General features: G+C 40.5%; 1 protein-coding gene across 2 annotated transcripts in view; it reads right to left on the bottom strand.

Moving 5' to 3' along the window:
- Larp4b (La ribonucleoprotein 4B) overlaps positions 1-13325 on the bottom strand; it is an 87486-nt gene that overhangs the window by 54389 nt on the left and 19772 nt on the right. For both annotated transcript variants that reach the window (XM_052727574.1, XM_052727573.1), the window contains exons 2-3: positions 2708-2826; positions 489-548 (exon numbers count right to left, since the gene is read on the bottom strand). In XM_052727574.1, the coding sequence (XP_052583534.1) occupies positions 489-548; positions 2708-2788 (141 nt within the window). In that variant the 5' untranslated portion in view covers positions 2789-2826. The remainder of the gene's footprint in view (positions 1-488; positions 549-2707; positions 2827-13325) is intronic.

Raw genomic sequence — 13325 nt, forward strand, 5'->3', positions numbered from 1 at the left:
GTAGTAGGATTTAGACCTGAACCCTTGCTTCTTGCCTCTCCTGCTAGGATGACAGTCATTGGCAAACACACCCAGTTGATACAGTACTGAGGATCTCTCCCTATAAGGGAGGCAAATCCTCCATCAACAGATCTATATATTCAGCTGTTTCCTTATTCTCTTATTACTTAGAATTTGACTTGCATACTCTAAAAAGCAATCATCAAAATGTAAAGCTAGTCATATACACACACAATTAACAGAATTCAGACGAACTGAGAACACTATCATGAATACCTGAGAATAAATTAATATATCTGACACTTCCACATGAAAAAGAGACAATATCAACATAACACACTCAAGAGCACAGTGTCAAATGAGTCCTCCTTTTTAGAAACATCTACATTTTTCTAATTTTTTTTAACAATACATATTTGGGATCATGCCATATCTGGCACTCTTGGCTGTGGCTAGACAATCTGTGATCAATCTAGAAAATGAATTACCTGAGTCAAAGCTGGGATGGAGCTTGTTTGAGAAGTGGTTTGCGATATAGGACCATTCATCTGTAAAATTGAAAGCATCAAAAACTCCATCATTCTAACATAAAGAAAACATAATTTCAAACCATAGTAATTAAGTAAAACCAAACACATTTTTTTTAAAAAAATGCATGTTTTTACACAGCAAAGGAAATTTATGAATAAGTATATTCAGGAACAGAAGAGCCTTGAAATGTATAATTTTTGAAGTTTTAGGTAAATTTCTGGTAGTTTCAACTGGGGTGATTTTAAAAAACTACTTTTCCCAATACTATTTAGAAACTTCAAATATTACTGCTTCACAGGATTCAATTCCTTTTTGTTTTTGTTTTTATTTTTGTTTAGGTTTTTTGAGACAGGGTTTCTCTGTGTAGCCCTAGGTGTACTGGAACTCACTCTGTAGACCACCAGGCTGGCCTCAAATTCACAGAGATTGAATTCACCTGCCTCTGCCTCCTGAGTGCTGGGATCAAAGGTGTGTGCCATCACCACCCAGCTAAGATTAAGCTTTAAAAGACTGATTATTTATATATACACTCATGTATGTATTTGCACTTGTGTGCAGGTGCCCTCAGGGGCCACTGGATGGCCTGAAGCTGCAGTTACAAGAGGCTATGAGCTACCTAGGGTGGGTGCTGGGGACTCTTAAACATTGATCCATCTTTCTAGTCCAGGATTAAAATTCAAAGGTAGCCAAAACAAAAAGTATAATAAAATCCTAATTAACTCTTCAAATATACTTTACTATAATTCCTGTGACGTTAGTAAGCTGTTTAGTTTTAAAGATATTTTATGTGCATCTAGGTGATTTGCATGCAAGGATGTCTATGTACCACATGCATGCCTGGTACCAATGGAAGTCAGAAGATGGGTCAGATCCCTTGGAACTGGAGTTATAGATGGTTTTAAGTCATGATGTGGATGCTGGGAACCAAACCCAGGTACCCTGCAAGGGCAACAAGTAATCTTAATTATGGAGCCATGTCTACAGTCCACATTTTCTTTTATTATTTATTATTATTTGTATGTTAAGATATATTTACACCATGTGTGGGGGTGGGTGGGTGTCACAGTGTGCTTATGAAAGAACAACTTTCACGAATTGCTTCTCTCCTTCCACTGTGGAATATGGGAATCTAATTCAGATTGTCGGGCTTATGTGACAACTGTTTTTACTCACTTACTGGCCCCAAATTGCATTTTCTTGATAAAAGCTTTAAGTACCTAAAGTCACAGGCGTCTTTTGTTTTCTGTATCACCTAATAGTACAGTTGTTCTCAACCTGTGATTCATGATCCCTTTGGGGTGCCATATCCATGATTCATAATAGCAGCAAAATTATAGTTATGAAGTAGCAATGAAAAAATTTTATGGTTGGGGGTCACCACAACATGAGGATTATTAAAGGGTCGCAGCTTTAGGAAGGCTGAGAACTACTGACCCAGTACTTTGTTTCTGCTACTAAAGCTGCAGTTTCAGAAGGACAGGGCTCAGTCTGAAATATTAGAGCTTGCTATTTGAGGGAGTTGCAAAATATCTTTCACTACTTTCTTAAGTACAACATAAAACAAGCTGACTTTCCTTTGAAAATAGGTCGCAAGGCCCTCATTCCAGAGGGTGTCCAGTCTCTTACTAGAGACAGCAATGTCACACACAGATGCCAAGACAAACCTGAGCAGGCCTAAGTTCCTGTTAATACCATCGTATAACACCATCTTTGTACAAGTGTGCTTCTGTTATCAGATGGAGCACAGTTTGCTCTGTAGGTTACCTCTAACTGCTAAATAAATGTGTCTGTCTCTGTCTCTGTCTGCCTGTCTGTCTGTCTGTCTGTCTCTCTCTTTGTTGTTGTTTTTCGAGACAGGGTTTCTCTGTGTAGCTTTGGTGCCTTTCCTGGAACTCACTTGGTAGCCCAGGCTGGCCTCGAACTCACAAGAGATCCACCTGGCTCTGCCTCCCGAGTGCTGGGATTAAAGGCGTGCGCCACTGGCAAATGTGTTTCTCTTAATGTAGGGATCTCAGTCAGGAACACTGGATAAATAAGAAGTCCTTTTGCCTCTGTAAAACTGTTATTATTTGATACACTTGTTCTAACAATCTTCTTACATCCAATGTAGAGTTCTAGATCAGAAAAAGAAATGGATGCCCGTGGCCTCTCCCCCCCCACCCCCCACAACACCTACCAGATGAGAGCTATCCTTGCCCTCCTGGACTCGCTGTGCCTGCGGTTCAGCCACAACTTTAGTGTCCTGATCAGAAGTCATGGGCTCCACTGGAGAAGTATAATGCTAACCTCAGGACGCTGGAAAAGGACAGAGAGTGAAAGGGTCACCTGAGAAGCACGCTTTTGTTGTTTTAGTTTTGAGATGGTCTAACTCTGTAATGCAAGCTAGCCTAGAACTCATTATATAGTCCAGGCTGCCTCAACTCACTGGAATCTTCCTGCCTCAGCTTCCCCAATGCTGGGATCCCAAGTACGAGCCACTACACCCAGCATTATGACTAATTCTTAAAGTAAAATTACTAAGTCTGAAAACGCTTGAATCTTCTAGAATATTTGTTAACCCTTCTGGATTCCAAGTAGTTTAGAAATATCTGCCCAGAACACTCATGTTAGTCACTGAGTCCTTAGCAAGTTTCTCCTTCAGAACAACCAGGTGGAAGTGACATCAGAAAACTTGGAAACTGTGTGCTAACACAGAAAAGCCCAGCAATTCATCTTAAAACGTAAAACTGAGGAGTTACTATTCAAGGCACATGAGGAATATTCATAACTTGAGAGTAAAAACAAAATAAACTAATTTCAAAAGTGGCCAAAGAATTAAGCACCACCCTCCTTCAATGGAAAAATGACAAACACACATACTTAGACATTCAAATACCTCACTAACCATCAGGGAAAAGCTAATTAAAACCCCAGAAAGATACCACCATGCACCTGTTAGGATAGCTATAAAAAGACAAGCAGCAACAAGTGTTGACATGGGTGTGGAGAACAGAGAATGCTGCTGGGAGGACCTGTGCGGCCATTACTGAAATGATAGAGAGCTTTCTCAAAAATTTAAAAATACAACTTCTACACGACATGATCCAGCAATTCCATTTTTGTGGTACATAACCAAAGTAAATGCAATAAGCTCCTTGTGAAGATAGCCTATGCTCACTGCAGCATCTCTCACCTTAGCCAAGATACAGACATAACTAAGAGATTTCCCAAATAAATCTTGCTATTTGTCGAACATAAATGAACAGATAAATCTGGGAGATGTCTGGCTAAGGAAAAAAAAAAGCAAGCACTGGAAGTTGAATACTGTATGAATTTACTTACAAATACAATCTAATTAAACAAACACAGAGAGAAACAGAGAATGGTAGTTTTCAGGAAATGGGAAGGAGAAAGAAGATAGGAAGCCATAGGTCAAAGGGCACAACAGTGCAGTGATTTAGGATGATGAAATCTCCTGATCTAATACAACACAGGGCTAGCAATTATTGTGCAAAAAGTCTTCTGTGAAAGTAGACGTCATATGCTCTTGATGTACACTTCAAGGTAACAATGTGAGATGACTGATTACAAGAACCATTTCATCATGTATACCTCAGGGAAGTAAGTATATGCTAAGAAACTAGAAAACTACAGAATCTACCAACTCCAAAAATAGAAATTATTTTCATGAATCCCAAATTTTTAGTTTTTGATTGGTCCTATTGATTTATCTTCACTAAGAACAACAGTTGTGGGTCAGGGATGGTAGAACATACCTTTAAACCCAGCACTCAAGAAACAAAGGCAGGAGAATCGTGAGAGAGACAGAGAGAGAGAGAGAGAGAGAGAGAGAGAGAGAGAGAGAGAGAGAGAGAGACAGAGAGACAGAGAGAGACAGAGAGAGACAGAGAGAGACAGAGAGAGAAACAGAGAGCGCTACATTAAAGAATAATTGCAAAGGAAGTGATTTCACTAGAAAGAAACTGAAAATACCTGAGTACAGTTGTACAAACACTGAAGGATTCGGGAAACACTCTCTCAACACTAGACAATAAACTTCTCATATAATACTTCATCTAACTTTCAAAAATGACTTAGGAAGAGACAACTTTCATGACTTTTATTGTGAGGCTTCCTAAGCATTCAGTTCTGAATTGAAGGCATTTCTTCTTTAATGCTTCACAAATAAGATAAAGAGCTCAATGTCAGCCAGGTACCTTTTCAGTCTGGTAATTGAAAACAATTACCAGAAGGCCAAAAAGGAGAGAGAAGGGAGGAAAATATAAAAGTAACTTGTTTTTGTTTCATTAAGTATCGGTACAGGTACAGGTTTTCCCCCTTATTACTATTTTAATTTGGCACACAATGTAATGAGTTTCATCACAGCATCTTCACATACCTCATTATACTTTGTTCTCACTCATTCCCTCTCCCCCATCCTCTCCCACGCCCAGTACCCTCCAGTTGGGTTCCCTTTCTTCTCCTAGTTAGTCCCAAGTTATGCTGTATTACTCGTATTCCATTTCCCTCCGATATCTTCATCTCCTCTCATGATCCTCTTTCTAGTTATGTGACTGCCATTCACATATATGAATATATGTAAACAAACAGGAGAGAGGGAGGGACGGAAGGAAGGGGAGAGATTTTTGAATGTAGGTTCCATAGGAGAGAAAATGTGGATGTCTTTGAATCTGGTTTATTACAATTAACATGATTTTCAGATGCATCCATTTTCCTGCAAATGTCTTGATTTCAAGAATAAAATTCTGTGGGTCACTTTCTAGATTGGCTACCTGTTGATAGTCATCTAAGCTGCCTTCATTGCCTGACTATTAAGTAGTAGTCTTAGCTTTTTGAGGAATTTCCATAACTGATGCACAAGTTCCCATTTCCACTGGCCCTGTCCCCACATCCTTGCCAGCATTTGTTACTTGTCTTTCTTTCATTCTTTAATTTTATTTTATGTGTATGAGTGTTTTGCCTGTATGTATGTCTGTGCCTAGCACCGTGGAGGTCAGAAAAAGATGTCAGATCCTCTGGAACTGGAGTTACAGTTGTGAGCTGCCATGTGGGGGCTGGGACTTGAACCTGGATCCTCAGAAGAGCACAGCCAGTGCTCATAAATCCCTGAGCAATCTCTCCAGCTCCATCATTTGCTTCCTTGATGATAGCCATTCTGACTGGGAGGAGATGGAATCTCAAAGCGGTTATAAGTGCATTTTGCCAATAGCTAAGGATGTTGAAGGTTTTTCACCTCTATAATGCTTCTCCCTATTCTCAAAAACCTGGTTCTAATTTCCAATACTCTTATTAATGAAATTATTTGATGATCAAAAGCAATTTCAGCCAGGCATGGTAGCATAGGCCTTTAATCCCAAAGCTTGGGAAGCAAGAGACAGGCAGATCTACAAAGCAAATTCTAAACCAGCTAGGGCTGCAAAACAAGTTCCTGCCTCAAAAGATAAATGAAATTCAAAAATAAATAACAAGGAATCTCAGAAGGGCAGTATTAGAATACATGTGCTATGAGGGTGGCAGGGAAACACTAGGGAGCAGGAAGGTTTTAAGGAAATAAGGAAACAGAGCAGAGGGTTGCCGGGGAGGTCAGTCAAAACAAAGGATCTATGAAAAGTTTCTCAAGGAAAGCTGATCCTTGGTAAACTCATTTAAAAATAAGGGGTTGAACTGTGGTATCCTGCACAGGTGGATAATCTGACCCCCAGAGGCCATAGGTCATTAAATGAAGAGCCCAGTGACTCCCTGGCCCCCAAACCTCCCCCGCCCCACACCATGTTGTTGGTCAGGAAGATCGGAGAACACCAAATAATATAGGCAACTGTCACAGTGGCTGACTGTTCACCAGGACTAGATAGCCATATTGCTGAAGACACCACATGATCTGGTTGTAGGTCATAGAGAAATCAAAGTGGAACTGAGATTTAAAAAAAAAAAAAGCTTCCTCCCTGAGGGCTAACCTTCATAGTGCCAGAACAGGCTATGCAGGCTGCTGGGGGAGAATTCTCACCAGCAGTCTTACTCTGAGGTGGATCTTGCATGGTATATTATCAACCTGTTAAGCAGAGCATGCCCCACAAGTACAAGAGAGGTACATCTGTTATGGGGGCAACCAATTTCATTCTGGCTGATATTGAGACCCACTCCACTGGGGGGAATTCACTTCTGGTCTCATTTAATCTGGTCAAAAGCTGAGACTATGGAAGTCATTGGCCCTGGTGAGGGAGCTACTGCTGTTGTTTTACTAAACAGATATGATATGCCCATCTATACGATATGCCCATCAATTTGCCTTCTAAATAACTAGGCTTGCGTCCAAAAGCTGTCAATTTTGGCCTGAGAAACTTCTGCTGCAGTGGGCAGCAGTAATTGCAGACTCACAACTGGTCAGAGTGACCAGAGTACCTGCTGCATGCTCAGCCATAAGTGGGACATCTACAGTCACCTACCCCAAGGCTCAGGGAGTTTAAAGAATGTAAGAACCACAAGAAAGAAAATAAGTTTTGGAATGTTCTCTGCTGGGCATGACACAGCCACTACACTCTTGAGCCCACAGCAGTTGTGATTATGGTACAAGATTGGGGCCATCAACCTGCCATAGTGGGAGAGCTCATGAGGCCCCATGACTCCCTAAGGATTGTAGTTCAAGCTGGCTTTGACCTTGCTATGTAGTTAAATGACTTCTGATTCTTCCATTCTCTATAAGCTAAGATTGCAGGCATGCCCCACCATGCCCACTTTATGCTGTGTTGGAAGTTTAACCCAGGACCTTGTATATGCTAGACAAGTACTCTACCACCTTAGCTACATCCCCAGCCCTAAACATGAACTTTATAAAAGTTATGTAGGTTATTCTGAATCACCTGAGCAAGGAAAAGCTACTTAGCACCCCCCCATTCAACCCCTCCAAAACAGTGAAGAAGTTGGAGGCAGGGCAGCTCTGCTTTAAGTGTGTGAATATGTATGCACATGTGTATGTAGGTACACACATGGAAGGCAGAGGAAAATATCAAGTGTCCTGCTGAATCACTCTATGTCTCATGTCCAAGACAGAGTCTCTCAGGAACTTGGAAGCAGGGTGGCAGCCAACCCTAGTGATCCACAACGCTGGGGTTACAGATGTGAATGCTATGTCCAGCTTTTTATGTTGAGTGCCTAAGACTTACTCAGGTCCTCATGTTTGTGCAATTAGTGTTCTTACCAAGACATCTCCCCAGGCCAATAAGGTCAATTCTGAAGGGCAGATTTTAATATGTAAAAAAAAATGTAGGTCTGACTTTTAGAGAATATGGTGGAGTAGAAGCCATGTCTTGAGTTATAGTGAATGACAAGAGTCAGAGTAACAAGGGACACTTTCAAAGAATCAGAGTAAAAAGGGAAGCACAACAGGAGTGACAGGACAGAGGAAAGGTGTACAAAGATAGAAGGATGCAAAAGGAAGCAGCACAGGGCTCCAGCGTACAATCAGGGAGTGGGCAGTCGTCCCATCTAAACCTGCTAGCCTCAAGCCTGACAGCAGGGAATGAGTCAACCTCCGGAGACCCCTATTCTCCTGTAGGTTCTGCTGCTGCAGAAGCGGAACCCTGAGGCTCCAGAGAACTATGGCTGTATCTCATAGAGCACCCAAGTCCATCTGTATATCTCAGTGCTGTCTGCTCCCCTGATTTCCAAAGCACTCAAGAGTCAGCCCCAGAGTGTACAATCTGGGGGAGGAGGGGAGAACCTGTGCAGCTCAGCTCACAGGCTACAGAGTTAAGTGTGGCCATCAGAGGCTCCTGGTACGCTTGAGAAGCTACTGAAGTGAAGACTGCAGTGACAGACACTTGACACTTGTCTAGCATGTGCTCGACACCAACATAAGTTGTAACAAAGAGTTTCCAAGTCTAACTGACACCACCCACCCACCATGAAGAATCCAATTTTGGAGAACTCAGAGAAAAATTACTCCTACAGGCCATTTTTGGCCTCTCTTTCCTTTTTACTATACTTTGAATAGTATTTTAAATTTAAGTGCTATTCTGTCTTTTTTTCTCCTACTTTCTTATATTTATTTAATCCTTTATTACTTTCATTGCTGGGCTAACTTTTACAAACTCTTCTTCTTGCCTCTTTCATTTATTTTAGCTATGCTTCTCCAGCCCCTTCTCTAATCATTTTCTTTCCTCACTTTTAACTGAAATCACTTTAATTTCACAGCACATACCCACATTATTTTTGCCACTTTTTGTTCCACAAGCATCATGGGCTTTAATTGACTTTAACTGTGTTTCTGTACCTTGTTCAGTTTGGTTTTTGCTGCTACAGTACTTTATTTTCTTCTCTGAATGGTACTGAGCATGGAGCAGGCTGCTTGAAGTTGGGGAGATGGTTCAGTCAACAAAGTACTGTCAGTTTAGCACTGAGTACAAGTATGAGTTCAGATTCCCCAGCATCCACATAAGAAGTTAGGTGCAGTGGTACATGCCAATAATCCCAATGTTGGGGAGGCAGCAACAGGAAGATGATTTGCCTGAGGCTTGCTGTCTAGCTACTCTAGCCTAATCATTGAGCTCCAGGTTCAGTGTGAGATTCTGTCTCAAAAGAAAAAAAAGAGTTGATAGGACACTCAATGTTGACCTTTGGCTTATACGCACACGCACACGCGTATAGATGTACACCACATATGCACAAATATGTGCATGTATACAAATACACAGCACACAACGGCATAAATACACAATGGAAGAGTAGGCTGCTCAGAAGACATAAGAGACTAAAGATACAGAGTGATACCCAGCACTCTGTAAACTAGGTGTGGTGGTACCAGCCTTTACTACAACCCAGAAGATGGAGGCAGAAGGATTTGAAATTCAAGGTCATCCTTAGCTGTCTTGCAGGTTTGGAGCCAGAATGAGTACATGAGACTCAACATTTGAAAAAAAAAAATGTTTACAGGGCCATTAACACCAAGTAGGTTGATTCCTCCTACCCCCAAAGAAGTTCCTTATTTGAGATGAACCTGGGACGTCTTACTACGAAAGCAAAGAATCTATCCAAGATAAGTGGAGTCACACTGCAAGAGTACTAAAGCCACAGCAGAAGTGGTAAGGGTCTCGACTGTATATAAAATATGGTTTCTAAAAACCCCTAAAGGCTAAAAACATCACCTCTATATCTATAGCGCCTGCCTCTGGAGTCTGTTAGGATACCAATTCATTATCCTATAGATTATTAAGGGAAAGTCATGTACTCCACCTCCCCTAGATGAATCACATTTCACAATGACAAAAGAGTTACCAAAGGAAGAAAAGCCTCAGTTAATGGAGAAGAAATGAGTTAAAAAAAATCAATATTCAAAATTTAGTGCTGGGCATAGTGGCACAACAACTGCAATTTCAGCATTCAGGAGTCTGAGGCCAGAAGACCAAATTCCAAGTCAGCCTGGACTACATTAGCGAGACTAGAACAAACCAACTAACCAACCCAACAATAAGAGCAACATCTCACAGAAGGAAGGTGGTCATCGATGTCAGATAAAAATGGGGACTGCAGAGCTGATGAAAACTTCATAAATGGCAAATAAGATACTGACTGGAGCCATTTTTCAGTTTTGTCACTGAAATAGGAACTCTAGGCATTGTTTTCTTGATGTGATACAACAGTACCATCTGTGAGGCACTTTTGCAAAACTAAAACCATGATATTTAATCAAAACTCTAGATCTGATTCCCAATTTAAAGAGAATACCAAGGAAATTCATGTCAAATAAGACAAAGCCATCAGCTAAATGCAAAATGTGGAGCAAGAAAATGACCTCATTCCTAAACTAAATACAACACATTTTATAAGGGAAGAAAAATACACAAACTACAAAAGTTTTCACCAAAATAACCTAATGTAATGTGAGAACTGTTCAGATTTTGAGTCAAATTCAAAATTTCATCTTAGGTACAGGAAAAAACCCTTAACATTACATGGATTAAAAAGAAGGTATTACAGAATGATAGATTTTATTGAATTTAATCAAGGTGTTCCAGTTCTGCCCATTTGAAATGGCCTTGTCTATAGGACACATAAACCAAAATCCTTCATTCATGGGGTATGGTCACACTACTCTAACAGACTTGCTACTTGGGAGGCAAAATTGGGAAGGTCACCCGAGGGCATGAGCTCAAGACCAACCTTGACTACAGTAAGGACTTATCCTATAAATACATAAACAGCCTGTGGAATGAAATATACATATACATCTATGTTGTGGTTTGAATGTGAAATGTCCCCATAGACTCATGTGTTTGGAAACACTTGGTCCCCAGCTGGTGGCACTGTTTTGAAAGGTTATGCAACCCTCAGGAGGTGGAGCCTTGCTGGAGGAAATGAGTCACTGGGGGGCAAGTCTTAGGATTTTATAGCTTAGCCCCACTTACTGTACACTCTCTGCTTCTAACCTTGGATGCATATGACTGATCCGCCTCCTGATACTACTATTGTGCCTTTCCTACCAAGAAGGAATTCCTTTATGGTCTCAAATTGTAAGTCAGAAAACCCTCCCTTCCTTTAGTTACCTGTTAGGCAGTTTGTCACAGGAATGGGAAAAGTAAGACAATCTGGAATTTGCTTTTTAAATATGCTAATAAAGTTTAAAGGAAAAAAAGAAAAAAGAAACAAATCCACAGGATGGCAGAAAGTCAGTGGCTGCTGAAACTACCTAGACAGGTCCCAATATTGTCCTCTTTATCTTTGTGTATTTAAATCTAGTAAGAAAAAAATAAGCACACACGTATAACTTGGATATATTACTGATACTCACTTAAAACAGCATGTTTATTTATACTTAAAATGTGTCCTGATGAAATAAAACGCATAAACCATTTTATGAACAATGGTTGTGTTGACTTTAGCCATAAAAAACAAGACATTTAACTTCAGAAAAGCAGAAACTAGTACAATCAATTGCAACTTTTAAAAAAAATGACAAAACCAACAAAGTATAAGAAAAAAAAGCATGATATAAAATGATAGACGGGAAAGTCATAACTAGATTTTTTTTAATTCAAATGAGTTTGTAATTATTTAAAAAAATGAAAGAAACTAGGAAGAAATAAACCAAGTGATTAACAACATGATTAAAGTTATACTTCTTACACAGTGCACAGAAGTGAGCACTGTAGCAAGGATACAAAAGTACAACTCACTGATGCTTCCTCCCATATCACTCAAAAACAAACGGCTGACTACAGTGCTGGACAGGTACTTTACTCCACCATCAGTACTTATATAATGACTTAAGTATAACATTTACTTAGGCCTCTTCTCAGTCTCACGACTGGGACCAACAAGTTAAGGGTTGGAACACAAGGGTAAGCACAAGATGCTACTAGACAGGCACAGATTCCAAGAACTCCAACTTTCAGAATAAAAAAAGTTAAACGAGGGGCTAATGAGATGGCTCAGAGGAGGTGTTTGAGCACAGGCCTGATGACTTGAGCTTGATCTTGGGATCTCATAAGGTGGCAGAAAAGAATGGACTCCAGAGAGCTGTCCTCACTTCTCCACATGCACCCTGGCATGGGTGGGGTGCCCATGCCTGTGGGCTCATGGATGTGCATGTGCACATGTATGTGTGTGTGCACACAAAAAAATTTTGCAAGTTTAAAAAAACAGTAAATGAATATTCAACTAAGTAAGTAAACAAATTTCCCTGAGTAAGAAAAACAGGCTATTCACAACTTCAGACCTGCCCTAAATACTGTATGGATTCCTGGGGAATCGACTTTAAAGTCAAATTGTTCTTACTTTTAATGTCCAAATGTATTTATAAGTGGGACAGTTTACCTACTAGCCTTTGACTTCTTTGAAACTAAATAAACTCACCAGGGGGAAAATTGTCAAAGCAGCTATAATGAGTTATTAAAAACACAACTGCAGCATCTTAGGGCTGGAAAGGCTATTTCTTGGTGACATTCACTTTCTATTTCTAGAGAGCTGTAAGGAAGTAAGATAGGATAGGATAGGAACTGGAATGTCTCATTTGTTCTGTGTTGCTAGATCTTATTCTCTTATGCCTGTCAGCATCACTCTAACATTCCAAAAATGTGTATTTTGGCTTCACGCACACAAAAGTAATTGTGGGGTTCCTCAGGAAGGCAACTCTGCTTCATTTACCTCGCACAGATTACACACAGAATTCATCTTCAATAGTGGAAATATTTACACAGCAAAAGTCTGCTATCTCCGGGAAGGCTGCTACTCTATATTTTTTTCAGACTTAGTATCTCCATAATAGCCTCTTCAATGAGTATTCTTTATAGTAAATGTGTCACTCAAAGATACTGGCAGATGAAAGCAATAACGCCAATCTTAGTACACTCATTGTTTAATTGTACATTTACACTGGCACCCAGCACTGGCACACTCCTAAGCAGATGCTGCCAGCAAACTTCAAGACTGATTATTTTAAATTTCTTTTTATGCATACACACCTGTGCTTCTACTGAAAAGGCCAATAGTGAGAAAATTGTGATTTTACTTACTTATTTTTGCCTGCATGTATATCTGAATGAGGGTGCCAGATTCTCTGGAACTGGGGTTACAGACAGTTGCGAGCTGCCATGTGGGTGCTGAGAATTGAACCCAGGTCCACTGGAAAAGCAGCCAGTGCTCTTAAACCACTGAGCTATTTCTCCAGCTCAGAAGGGTGTGATCGCTGCCCCCATCAAAGGTTTGTCTGCGTAGCCCTGGCTGCTCTGGAACTTGTTCTGCAGACCAGGCCGGCCTTGAACTCACAGAGATCCACCTGCCTCTGCCTCCTGAGTGCTCCA

This window comes from Peromyscus californicus, unplaced genomic scaffold (genome assembly GCF_007827085.1).
Source record: "Peromyscus californicus insignis strain IS unplaced genomic scaffold, ASM782708v3 Scaffold_8__1_contigs__length_139910024, whole genome shotgun sequence".
NCBI classification, from domain to species: domain Eukaryota; kingdom Metazoa; phylum Chordata; class Mammalia; order Rodentia; family Cricetidae; genus Peromyscus; species Peromyscus californicus.